The sequence below is a fragment of the Mus caroli genome, chromosome 5 (assembly GCF_900094665.2).
Source record: "Mus caroli chromosome 5, CAROLI_EIJ_v1.1, whole genome shotgun sequence".
In the NCBI taxonomy this organism is placed as follows: Eukaryota; Metazoa; Chordata; class Mammalia; order Rodentia; family Muridae; genus Mus; species Mus caroli.
The window spans coordinates 82,422,640-82,434,651 of NC_034574.1; the positions used below are offsets into that span (position 1 = coordinate 82,422,640).

The following is a 12,012-nucleotide window of genomic DNA, read 5'->3' on the forward strand; positions in this document are numbered from 1 at the left end:
AACTTCAAGTCTCTGAAGAAAGAAATTAAAGAAGATCTCAGAAGAGGGAAAGATCTCCCATGCTCATGGATTGGCAGGATTAATATAGTAAAAATGGCTATCCAGCCGAAAGCAATTTACAGATTCAATGCAATCCCCATCAAAATTCCAACTCAATTCTTNACTGAGTTAGAAAGGGCAATTTTCAAATTCATCTGGTTTTATCTTCTATCGGTTACCCACTTACTTGATTTCAGTAAGGCAGTGCTTAGAGTGGAATAAACCACTGAAGCCTGGTAATTACAGAGTGGCCTTCAGATCCTCCTTGTTTGCTGCTCTGAGTTACTGTAGCCATGACACCCTGTTGTGATGCAGATTCAGATTAGCCTGGTGTTTAGTAAGCACCAGCCAAATGGCAGGAATTTACCAGGGGATTTCAGCAAACCTATGTTTAAATAGCACAGTATCTATAGATTTAATCATTATAACACCTTTGAGAAGTAGCTGACATTCCCCGCAGCCCCCAGGTCAAGGTCTGCTTTCTCCAGGTCATAGAGCTAATAGTGAAATTAGCACCATTAACTTGGCTCCAACCTTGAAACTCGAAACTCACACAGTGCTAGCAGTTTTGCCTATGTTCCTTGACCGAATTTGCTTTGTCACTTTATGGGATGGTTAGATTCAAATCTAACTACAGGAACGAAGGGCCGGGGACCAAGAAAAGTGAAGTAGCTCCTTCAAGACTAGGGAAGGAGTTTCAGAGCCCTATGGATGGCTCATGTCGAACATGGATGGCACAGTCGACATTTAGGCCAGGACTGCTACACCCCTCTCTCATATGATGTGTTGCACTGTATAGCCCAACCTGCCTGCAGTAACCAGTTGTTCACATTTGACCACATGGCCTCTAGTGAGCATGTACCTCTTCCTGTTGCTATAATTCCTGCTAGTGTATAAAGAAGGGTCATGTGGAGCCTTGGCATCCATGGTGAATAGAGAGGGTTATCTTGTGTGGGAGGTGTGCCAACACTGACACATATCCCTTCCTGCAGCTGAAGCCACTGTATCTCCTGGTTCTTTCTCTAGACTTCTCCATAAGCACTGAGAAGGAAGGGCCAGCTTGAGATTGAAAACTGACAGACACACTTTTAAAATGTCTACTTCCGGCAGTCATTCCATAGTATCAGCTCCACTTTGATAACATAAGGAGATAAGGAAGACCAAAAAAATGAAAATCCAGATAATGGAAAAACATGAACCTTTGGGAATGCCTGGCGTAGAGTGGATTGACTTGGCAGTGGTGACTGGCTGGACCTAACTTAGCCAGGCTCTTAAAGCAAAGAGTTGCACTTTCCCCCTGAGCCTTGATGCTGAGCCCAGAGTGAAGACAGAGTGCAGTGTGTCTGGGCTTCTCCTTTTGACCTTTTCAGAATCCTAATTAAGGATATTGCAGATGCCTTATAAATGGATCAGTCTGCAACTGGATGCCAAAGTGTTTATACTCTGTCTGGATCTAAATGGTGCCCAATGGCCCTTGTAGATCAAAAGCCCAGCTGTAATCGATCATTTTCTCATCAGTGAGCCTAAAGAAATTTACTTTTAATCTCATTTATGGACTCTACCAAGTCCTGCCAATGTACATTTATAGAAGTGTTTATATATATATATATATATATATATATATATATATATATATATGATTATTAAAATAAGCAGAGTATTTATATATGTCTTCCTGTTCTGGGATTCTTAGGGCCAGTGTACTTTACTAGTTTATCTCAGACAGACCCTGAAAATATAAAGAAATATAGTTGAGTGGAGTTTATACATTTCCAATACTTGGGAGCAGTTATCGAAAGTTCAGACCCTTATTTTAATGTCTGCATTATCTATCATTATTCCAAAGAGTTAGAGTTTTACATTCCTTCCCCCACTCTGTAGCCATTGTTGGGATGCTGAGAAATGTGTTCCACAGAGACTCTTACCATCTTGTCATAGGAGGCTGGTGAAGCACTGAGAAGCTAGTGGAGAAAGAGCAGCCTGCCAGACACTGAACAGGGCCTGAATGCCTACTCACTGGTGAGCCCTGGCTCACCCTGAGTCCCCGGCCCATCAACATCATTATCTAGATCTTGGTTAGGCAAGAAGCCTGTAGAAAGGAAAGACTACAGAATGTAATAATATCTACATTCAGGTGATCCTCCTGACTGCACATTTAGGGAAGGCATCTCTCAGGTGGCTTGCCTTTCCAAATATTCAAATCATGTGAAGGTTACCTATGACGGTTTCCTAGAATTATTTATTTATTTATTTATTTATTTATTTATTTATTTATTTATTGTCTATTTTTTTGAAACAGAGTCTCATGTAGCCCAGACTGGCCTCAAATTTGCTACATAGCCAAGGATGGCCCTGGATTTCTGATCTTCTGCCTCCAGTATGCCATCTCCCACCCTGGTTCTTTAACTACCATCAAGATTGAAACCCTGGGCCCATACTTGCTAGACAGACACTCTATTGACTGTGGTAAATCTTTAGACCTATACCATGTTTTAAAAATGAACAAATTGAGTATTATAAGATGTCTTAGTTAGGGCTTCCATTGCTGTGAAGAGACACCATGACCAAGGTAACTGTTATAAAGGAAGACATTTAATTGTAACGTACAGTTTCATAGGTTCAGTCCATTATCATTATGGCAGGAAGCACGGCAGCCCATAGGCAGACACGGTGCTGGAAGAGCCAAGAGTTCTACATCTTGATCCACAGGCAGCAAAAGGGGATTGTGTCACTGTATGTAGCTTGAGTTTATATGAGAACTCAAAAACCCACCTGTACCATGACACATGTCCTTCAACAAGGCCACATCTCATAGTAGTGCCACTCCCTATGAACCAAGCATTCAAACACATGAGTCTATGGTGGCCATACCTATTCAAACCACATAAGAAGACATACTTTTTATTTTTTCCAAGAACAAAATAGGTACTATAGACCTAGCTTTGTTAATAGTACTTGACTAACTTTATTTTATTATTTCTTTAAGGATTATTTTCTTTTTGCTTAGGCCAAGCATTCTTTAGCCTTTCTAGGATTTGTAATGAAACAGAAGAAGAAAACACACCATATGTTTATGCTAGGGAGGCTGTGTGTGTGGTAGGCACTATCTTCTGGCTCATACTCTCCTAAAGCCCAACCTTTAGTGACCAGAATAGATTTTATTGTTGATCCAAACTAGGATCCAGGCCAGTCGTTTACGTTTTTTTTAGTTTCTTTGTCTTGTCCATTTCCTGTGTCTGTATTTACTCTCAATCATTTCCAGTGGGGAAACCCTCATCCCCAGCTTTGTCCATTGGCCGTGGATCACCACTTTGAGTGTCTGTGAGTGAAGAGTCAGACATTGTAAACTCTGGGGAAGAGTAGTGGAAAGCTATGGTCCTTCTGTCCTTCTCATGGGTCTCCCATTTTATATCTCAACTATCAAACACAGTCATGCAGTCTTTAAAGGTTTACATAGAGAAACTCGGAAGCACAGAGAGATAAAGTGACAGTCTGGAGTTTCACTGGATGGGGGAGACCCAAAGAGCATGGTTGCAATAGAATGTTGTATAAATGATATGGTTCTCAAATCAAAGCTTAATAGATGTTGTTTCATATTGCGACTAATTAAGTATATTCTCTGTATAACAGTTTAAAATGCATATCTTTCTGTCGGTGGAAAACGAGTCTATCTGATAAAATGAAATGTTTCAATTAAAATATTACATTTTAATTTTTAGACCCATAAAATAACGAATGAAACGTTTCCAAAGTAAAGGTTAGTTTAAATCTTCAGCAAGTCACATCTTAAATCTACAAATGATGTCTCATTATATGAAAATGTTTTTAAGGTTGATTATATATATATACGTGTATATATATAATATATATATGTAAATATATAATATATATACATCCTCATTATATTTATATCATTCATTTAATGCTTTTTCATACAGTTTGCAAAGATTATATCATGTACAGTTCAGTTTTCTTAACAGTACAAATTACTTAATACTTAGTTAATCTTCACTGTTCTAGGTTTTCACTGTACCTGAATCCAGGAAGCAGCTTAATAATTGACAGTAAATATTGCCATTGGATAAATATATATTGCATATGTACCGGAGACAGAATTATAGATAGTAAAAACACTGGCAAAATTCTGAGATTTAGCCCTTGCTCCCAAGTTTTGGCCATGTGTCAGTTCTTCTCAATTCGGCTTCCTTCACTTCTTTTCCTCAAAAACAAACTAGGAAAGCACTAAATGTTATTGATTAGGAACACAAACAAAATTTAAGGCCATCTCTTAAATATCTGCCATACAATCCTGCTGAAGGTTTTGTTTTGTTTAGGTCTAAGAGCACACTTACAATACTCATGTTATTGCAGAGCTTTTCATGCCCCTTCTGTGATTTAAAAGTCATGTATTCACTTTATTTCTATTTTAGTTTTCATATTAAGAAATTGTCCTTTTCTTACAGTTAATCTCTCAGTGTCTAATGATACCACACTAGCCCCAGAGGACCTGCCGACCATTTCTTCTACTGACATGGTAAGTGACTTGACATTTCAAACCACCTGCACAGTTTGTAGTGTATATAGGCTGCTATGCGGTCTCCACTTAGCAGAGCTAATCATCACTGCCCATAGAGGGAACAAAGAGAACGCCAGCTTTTATTCCCTTTAAGAAATATGAAACCAAAATTTATTCATATAACATTCTTTTCAAACCTTCTTAAGGACCTAACTGCTATTCATTGTGACCTTGAAATATTTCCACAAGGGCAAGGAGAGTGTTGGAAAACAAGAGCCAGTGTTGTCTGCTTCTGGCCAGGCTAGGGTCTTGTCTGACTGAAGTGATGGCACCGTCCTCCCTTCCCTAAGTGTGCTCAGACCAGGACATTTCCCCCATTACTTAGAAAGGACTGAGTATCCATCACACGGTGTCCTTTCCCATGGCTTGTAACCAGGGACCTTTAAGGCCCTGGAATTAAGTTTTTGAAATGAGCTGTTTTGCATGGAAGGTCACAGGCTGGAAGACAACTTTTATATTGGAGAAAATGAGGAAAGTGCTGTTTCAGGCTTCCGATTGTTCCTTCAATGCCAAATATGGAAGCCAACCAAAGAATATCAATCTCTCAGTTACAAAGACAGAAAACATAATACCTTGTATTGAGAGAGTGCCCATCTCTCAGGAGACCAGAACACTTCTGCAGATATTGTGAGCCAGTGCCCAGAGCATCTCTAAGAGATGCTGTTTGTGTCTGTCCTGGGCAGTTCTCACATGACATCTCCCCCACTCCCTCCCCCATCTCTCTCTTGCTCTTGTATTCTCTGGCTCTTCTGACTTCATTCTTTACCTTTAGAACTTATTGACTTTTTTCAAACCTTAAATTTTTACTTCTTTATGTTTCATAATTTGTGTATCTCTCTCTCTCTCTCTCTCTCTCTCTCTCTCTCTCTCTCTCTCTCTGTGTGTGTGTGTGTGTCTTCTCTCTCCCTCTGTGTGTATGTAGGGGACAGTGGGCAAGAACATATCTACATGTTGAAAATTACTATGGAAGAATTCAAATTTAATTTCTTTGCCAGCCAACCCAGAAGAACTTGCCTAAAACAGAGGCGGAAATGCTTCCTTCTAGGTTTTAAAGATTTTTTAATTAAAATTTTTTTGTGTGCTTTAAAAGGAAACCAATAAAAACCTAAGTTCATTTGAAATAATAATAATTAAAAAAAGATTAAAGACATTCGCTTTTACATTGCTTTCTACCCTCACAGATACCACAGGAGCCAATTCAGCAGATAGCCAGCAAGGAGCAGAAACAGCTGTTTGCAGCCAGTGTTACTGTCCTCAGATCTGATCCCCACTGGCCTGTTATCCCCCAGTAACTGTGACAAGAAGTAGTGAGGACTTGGTAGCTATGACTTCTGAGAGGCACAAGCTCTGTGTTTGCTGAGCTACACTGTCTCTGCTTCCCTGTACTCTTCATGAGACACACAGTCATCAGGACTTAATTTTCCTTTTCCTTTCATCCATAATTAAGTTATGAGAGAAGGTTCAGTCAAGGTGCCCTGCAGCCCCTGGCCAGGGAGCCTTCCTCTCCTAAGGCCCCAGGAACCAGGTGTGAGAGGAGAAAAGGCCTGTCCCTTCATCCTCATTAGCAGTGAGACAAGCTCTCCTCCTGTGCAGTAGGCATGTCTCAGGGGAACTAGCAGGGAAGAGGGGTGTTCTGGGAAGGATGAAGGAAGTATTTCCAAGTCTTCTCATTTGTTACTGGAATCCTTTCATCTTCACTTCTGTCACTTTTCCTATGGGTGCATTGCTGCCTCTTTCTTGCTCCATAACAAATTCTTTACATAGTCACTGAAAAGAAGCTTTGAGAGGCGCTGTCGCTGATGAATACTCCACCTCAATGAGTTAGCATCTATGGCTTCCAGCTTCAAGATCCAGGAGACCACTGTTACATCAGTATCCCCACGAGGTGAATGAAAGAATCGCTTAGCATTTGCTCCGTTCAGGAGAGATTCCTCTCCGTCCTTATTTTAAGTTCATTAGAGGGATCCCTTTAACACACAGCTCTGACGTAGTACTTTTGGTGAGTTTTACAGTAGCGCATTCCACATACAATCAAGACATAGAACATTTCCTGTGTCTCAAGAAGCCCCATGGAGTACTCTGTTGTCCTGGTTCCATCCAAGCTTCCTGAGCAGAAAGATCATCCTTTGCTTCTCTGCTGTCCTGCCCTTCAGAGGGTAAATGCCTTAGTCCTTAGAAGTCACGGAATACAGTGGGCACCCAATGCTCGTCAGTCTCTTTTACTATGAGGTACTTGTAATATTTCAGCTTAATCTGTTTAAACTTCTTTGCATCCTCATCTCTGGTGGATTTTAAACTCTGATTATCAAACTACCCAGCTTGCTTTGCATGTTAGTCTGGGAGCAGTGGTTTCAAATTTTCAAAAAATACAATCTTGTTCACAAGCAGAATAACCATTATCAAACTTAGCCATTTGGGGGGATGGAGAGATGGCTCAGTGGTTAAGAGCTCTGGCTACTCTTCCAGAGGTCCTGACTTCAAATCCCAGCAACCACATGGTGGCTCACAACCATCTGTAATGGGATCCGATGCCCTCTTCTAGTATGTCTGAAGACAGCTACAGTGCACTCATATAAATAAAATAAATGAATCTCTTTTAAAAAAAACTTCACCATTTTGTAAAAATTTGAACAACTGTAGCACAAATATATGCAGTATATGATAAAGTGAGATTGGAGATCATGCGAATATAGTTTGCCCAGGTGGGGAAAAGCTCTAAGTGAAAAGACCAGCTTCTTCTCCTTGAAGCTCCTGTCTATAATATACCTGTTAACTGAGAGCACTTATTTTACCAGTGTTTGTGTATTGAAGAAGAGTGTAGACCAGTGACTCTCAACCTTTCTAATACTGCGACCTTTTAATACAGTTTCTCATGTTGTGTTGACCCCAACTAAAATTATTTTCATTGTTACTTTATAATTGTAATTTTGCTACTGTTATGAGTCACAATTCTATGTCTTTTGGTGGTCTTAGGCAGCCCCAGTGAAAGGGTTGTTCAACCCCCAAAGGGGTTGCACCCCGCAGACTGAGAGCCACTGAAGAAGACATTTATTATTTATTTACTTGTTGCTTCTTATGCTCCCCAATGGAATTAACAATCCCTACACTGGTGATTCTTTTAATCATAGGAGTAAGAACCATTACAGTCACATAATTCTAAGGATGGTCAGCCATAGAAACAATAGTGGTGCCATGTGATGTACCTTCAGGGTGAGCAGAGCAGTTAACATACATTTCATGTGAAACGGAAAGTCATATTAATCTTCTTATACATGGCCTCCTTGAGTTTTTTTCCCACTGAAAAGTTCTGTCACCTGGGCTGTCACAGGCATGTCACCTGGGCCCCTACAGGCATGTCACCTGGGCTCAATGATTACCTACCTTTGTCTGTTCTAGCTCATGTTTCTTACTCTTTGGGGAGGAGATAGTATGGTACTTTATTTTTTACGCAAATCTTTATATTTTTAAGAATTGTGGGCAAATCCACTTAGTATAAGCAGGGTAATTCTCTTGAAAATGAGATGCAGAAAGATGACTTGACATCTCTTTTCAGGAGATGTTCTTTCTCGACATCATCAGCTGCTTGATGTTCTCCTCTTTAAACCTTTTTCTCGATGCGCTTTGTATGATGTGGTTCACCCCATCCGATTGGTCACATGTAGCTAACTCCTCCTTTATGGCTCTGTGTTTCTCCACATGAGCATCCCTGCTCACAAGGCCTAATTCTTCTGTGTGTCTGCTCAGACATGAAGCAATGTGCATCCAAGTCCCTTGCTTGTTTTCTGCATCCACTAGGTTTGTTCCCTGTTATTTCTTAGCTTCATGGTCCTTTCTTCTTCCTTTGGAGATGGAAGCATTGTGAGCCTGTTCCTGCCCTCAGGGCTCAGTGTAAATTTTGTCTTCTCTGCACTCAGTGCAATAGACTGCCTCCCCTTCTGCTGTCCTAACCACACACTTACATGCTCTTTACGGCTTTGTGTTATTAAGTAATTTCTGAGCAAACACTTTATTTCTCTAAGGTGACTTGTAAAAATTGTTGCTATTTCTTTAATCTTTTTTAATCCCTTAAAACTTAGGTTAGTTCATTCACGTGTTTGGAGTCAGTGCATTCTCGATTTCCCTACGGAAACTTATTTTAATTTTCCACTGGTTATTGTTATTCAAATATCATATAACTAAATGAGATAGCCTTGCCAGATTTAACAAATAAAATATGGAATATTCAATTGCATTTGAATGCCAGATGAATATTAAATAATTTTTTGTGTATGTTCTGAACATTGCATAGAACATTATTACACTAAAAATAGTCATTGATAAGGGTGAGTGCTAACTGAGGACCTGGTATTTTACCTAGCCATTTTAAATGGAAAGTTTAGTTTAAACACATTGCTTCTTTGAATATGCCATATATTCCAGACCTGGTGAAGGCTTTTATTCAGTCAGTTAACAAGACCTCTCTGGTACCCCCCATATCCTAACATGAACTCTGCTCTTTTGTTTCTTTGTATTGTTGTGTGCACAGTCCTGTTATAAGTCCTTTGGCTCTATAACATCATTTGTAGCTATTACCCAGCCTCAGTCCAAAGTCAGTATCTGTGTGCCTCACTTGTCTTTTTCTTCATTCTTGTTTTTCTCAGTACCCCATCCTCTTTCTTTTTATCTCCACAAGTAGTTGAGTTTGGGTGGGTTTTACCGCCTCACCCCCCCCACCATGAACCGCTCTTGTGTTTACTATCTCCGAGAATCTCATATCAACCTCTTAATGCACTTGTGTTCTAGAATATCCTTTGCTACTGTATTTTCTTCTTTAACATCTGTCCTTGCTGTGGTAGCTCTTCAGTCCTGCTCATTTTTCAGCAATTGTCCTCATCCATCCAGAGCCTGTCATGGCATCCTACCTCCCTGTGGGCACACTGGATGCCCTATGCATTTTCCCTCAGCACATGTGTAATTGCATGGAGCCATTGCTCCCGGGCCAGCAGTTCACAGCTGCTGTCTCCAACCTTAACATCTCTCCTAGATGCAGACAACTTTTGGAGGCCTCATAGTGTTAAACATTGAGGGTGGCCTGCAATGTAACTACTCATGCAGTGTTATACGAATCTTAAGAAAAAGAAGTAATGTGAGAATTCTAAGATCTCTGAGAGTATATTCCCATCTGCTCTGTTCCCTACAATGAGAGAGTATTTTGCATAAGAAATGAAGGACAAAATCATAGACCCACGAGGAGATAAAAGACAGTGGCAGTTAGGTGTTGGGTCTCCTGAATTAACCCAGAGGAGACAATGCTGACTTAAATGTAGGAGGTAGTCGTGACTCTGGATGTATTCCTTCACGATGGAGAGTCTGTCTGAAGTCTGAAAGAAGTAATCTTCATTTAATATCAGCTTATATGAAATAACACAAAATGTATAGATGTGTTTTCTTTGGTGTAAAACTGACGGTCAGCTACAGTTTAGGTTTTAGGAAAGCCATACACTTTTTATTTTAGAAAAGTACCTATTTGAAGATATATGCTAACTACTTAAAGTTTTTATATGTGAGACCTTGCTTGTAGACAGGGTTTGGAGGCTAGCCGTTTTCAGATAACAATAAGAGATTCATCTGGCACTTATAAAATATTAGTATTGGCATTTTGAATGAACTGATGCAAGCGAAACTGCCTATCTCCATGTCTGTTTCTGTGCCATTTTCACCTGAACCTCATCTTTGTGAGGATATGGATACAAATTCCTGCTGGAGTTGTTCCAGGGTATCTTACATCCCTGGGGAAATTCCAACTATTGGGAAGGATTCTGCTGATGTTACACTGCTGATGTGGAATTAGGGCACAGTTTTGCTGATTTTAAAGCAAAGAAATATGTTACCGATTATGACCTCTAAACGTTAGCTCTATTCTCCTGAAAAAATGTCCATATGCAGAAATCTGGAAAACAACACAAGACATGATTAATCACCTTGCAGAGTTCAATAAGAGAGCAGTTATGCAGGTCAAGTGTACACAATCGGAGGTAACAGGAAATATTTCAAGTGACGTCACCTTTTGAGCTCAATGAAAACCTCCTCCCCTTCTGGTCAGATTGGACCACAGATATCAAGAGAATTCCTAGCATGTAAAAGAGGTTGCTTTGTTTGGTGTGTCATAAAACTCTTGCCTGTAAAGGACACGAGAAATCTACAATTCCGTACTTTTTTTTACAAGATATTTGCAAACAACTTTCATTATCATACAATGTCCTCTTAGCCTGGAACCCAAGAAGACACAAGTTGTGAGGTATTTAGAAACTTTCTCAGACGAGACACCCAATCATTTCCACTAACCCCACTGATGTTCATTTAGGCAGAGAAGGTTCTGGAAATATATGTCTAGGGAACAGCCATTGTGGTCACAGTATCAACAAATGCTTTTTGTACACCAAAGCCAACATACTTAAAGAATAATTACTGAACAAGGCTCAAATACAAGAAAAGGCTGTACAGGAGTTTTTTCACATAAGGAAATGAGTTACCAAGTAACTTCATCACAGCAAGCCACTAAGCTGAGGAAGGGCCTTCATCCCTGTACTCTTGGATACTAAGGGTGAGAAACCTGCTCAAATCACTCAGGGGTTACAGACTACATTCTTACATTCTAGAAAAAGTTTCTTAGACTTAGAGACCACTAATTTCAGTTGTCCTAAAAGTAAAGTAAGCTGACTGTTAGAAATAGATTCTAATACAGAAATTCCAAGTGTATCTCACTAGTTGAGAGAACAGTCTCAAAATTGAGTGAGAGAAACAGGACAGAAAAACCATGAACAAGGATGTGTCTCAGCTACGTTTAGCCTTAACCCCATTCATGTAGAATTCTGAAATATAATTTGTACCACAGGAATGTCCCCTCTTTGAGCAGAAGCAAGTGGCTTATATCTCACTAGTGCTAGGCAGTGACTGTTTAGTGGCTGTTGGTTGACAAAAGGTGGTTTGCAAAAAGAAGCCAGCTGTGGTTGGGTAGGAGCTGGAAGTGGGTGCACGGATCTACCCATGACACTAGCAAGAGAATCTGCTGTGCATTAGATACAGAAAATAGCAGGAAGTTGCCAGGAAGATGCTCAGTCTTGACAATAGGACAGCACACATGGAACTAACCTGTGTGCTTCAGATCATGGGACACAAGTCTGGAGATCTCTCACGTGGCTTCCCAGGCACCAAGGGCGTTCCAACTGCTGACCTGTAGTCAACAAGGAAAAAAAGCTGTGGTGTATTAGGTTTGCCACGGGGAAGTCTGGGACTATGCACACTTTGAGAGTATCGTTTCTCCAGGCACCGGGGTGTACTTATTGAGATAAGACATAACCTACTTGTGAAGTACTGGGTTAGTTGCCTTCCAATAACTTTTGGAGCATTGATAGTGC

General features: G+C 40.2%; 1 protein-coding gene across 11 annotated transcripts in view; it reads left to right on the plus strand.

The window, feature by feature from the left end:
* The window catches only part of Slc4a4 (solute carrier family 4 member 4), a 422,068-nt gene that overhangs the window by 354,655 nt on the left and 55,401 nt on the right, over positions 1–12,012 (plus strand). For all 11 annotated transcript variants that reach the window (XM_029477155.1, XM_029477156.1, XM_029477161.1 and 8 more), the window contains one exon: positions 4,503–4,573. In XM_029477155.1, the coding sequence (XP_029333015.1) occupies positions 4,503–4,573 (71 nt within the window). The remainder of the gene's footprint in view (positions 1–4,502; positions 4,574–12,012) is intronic.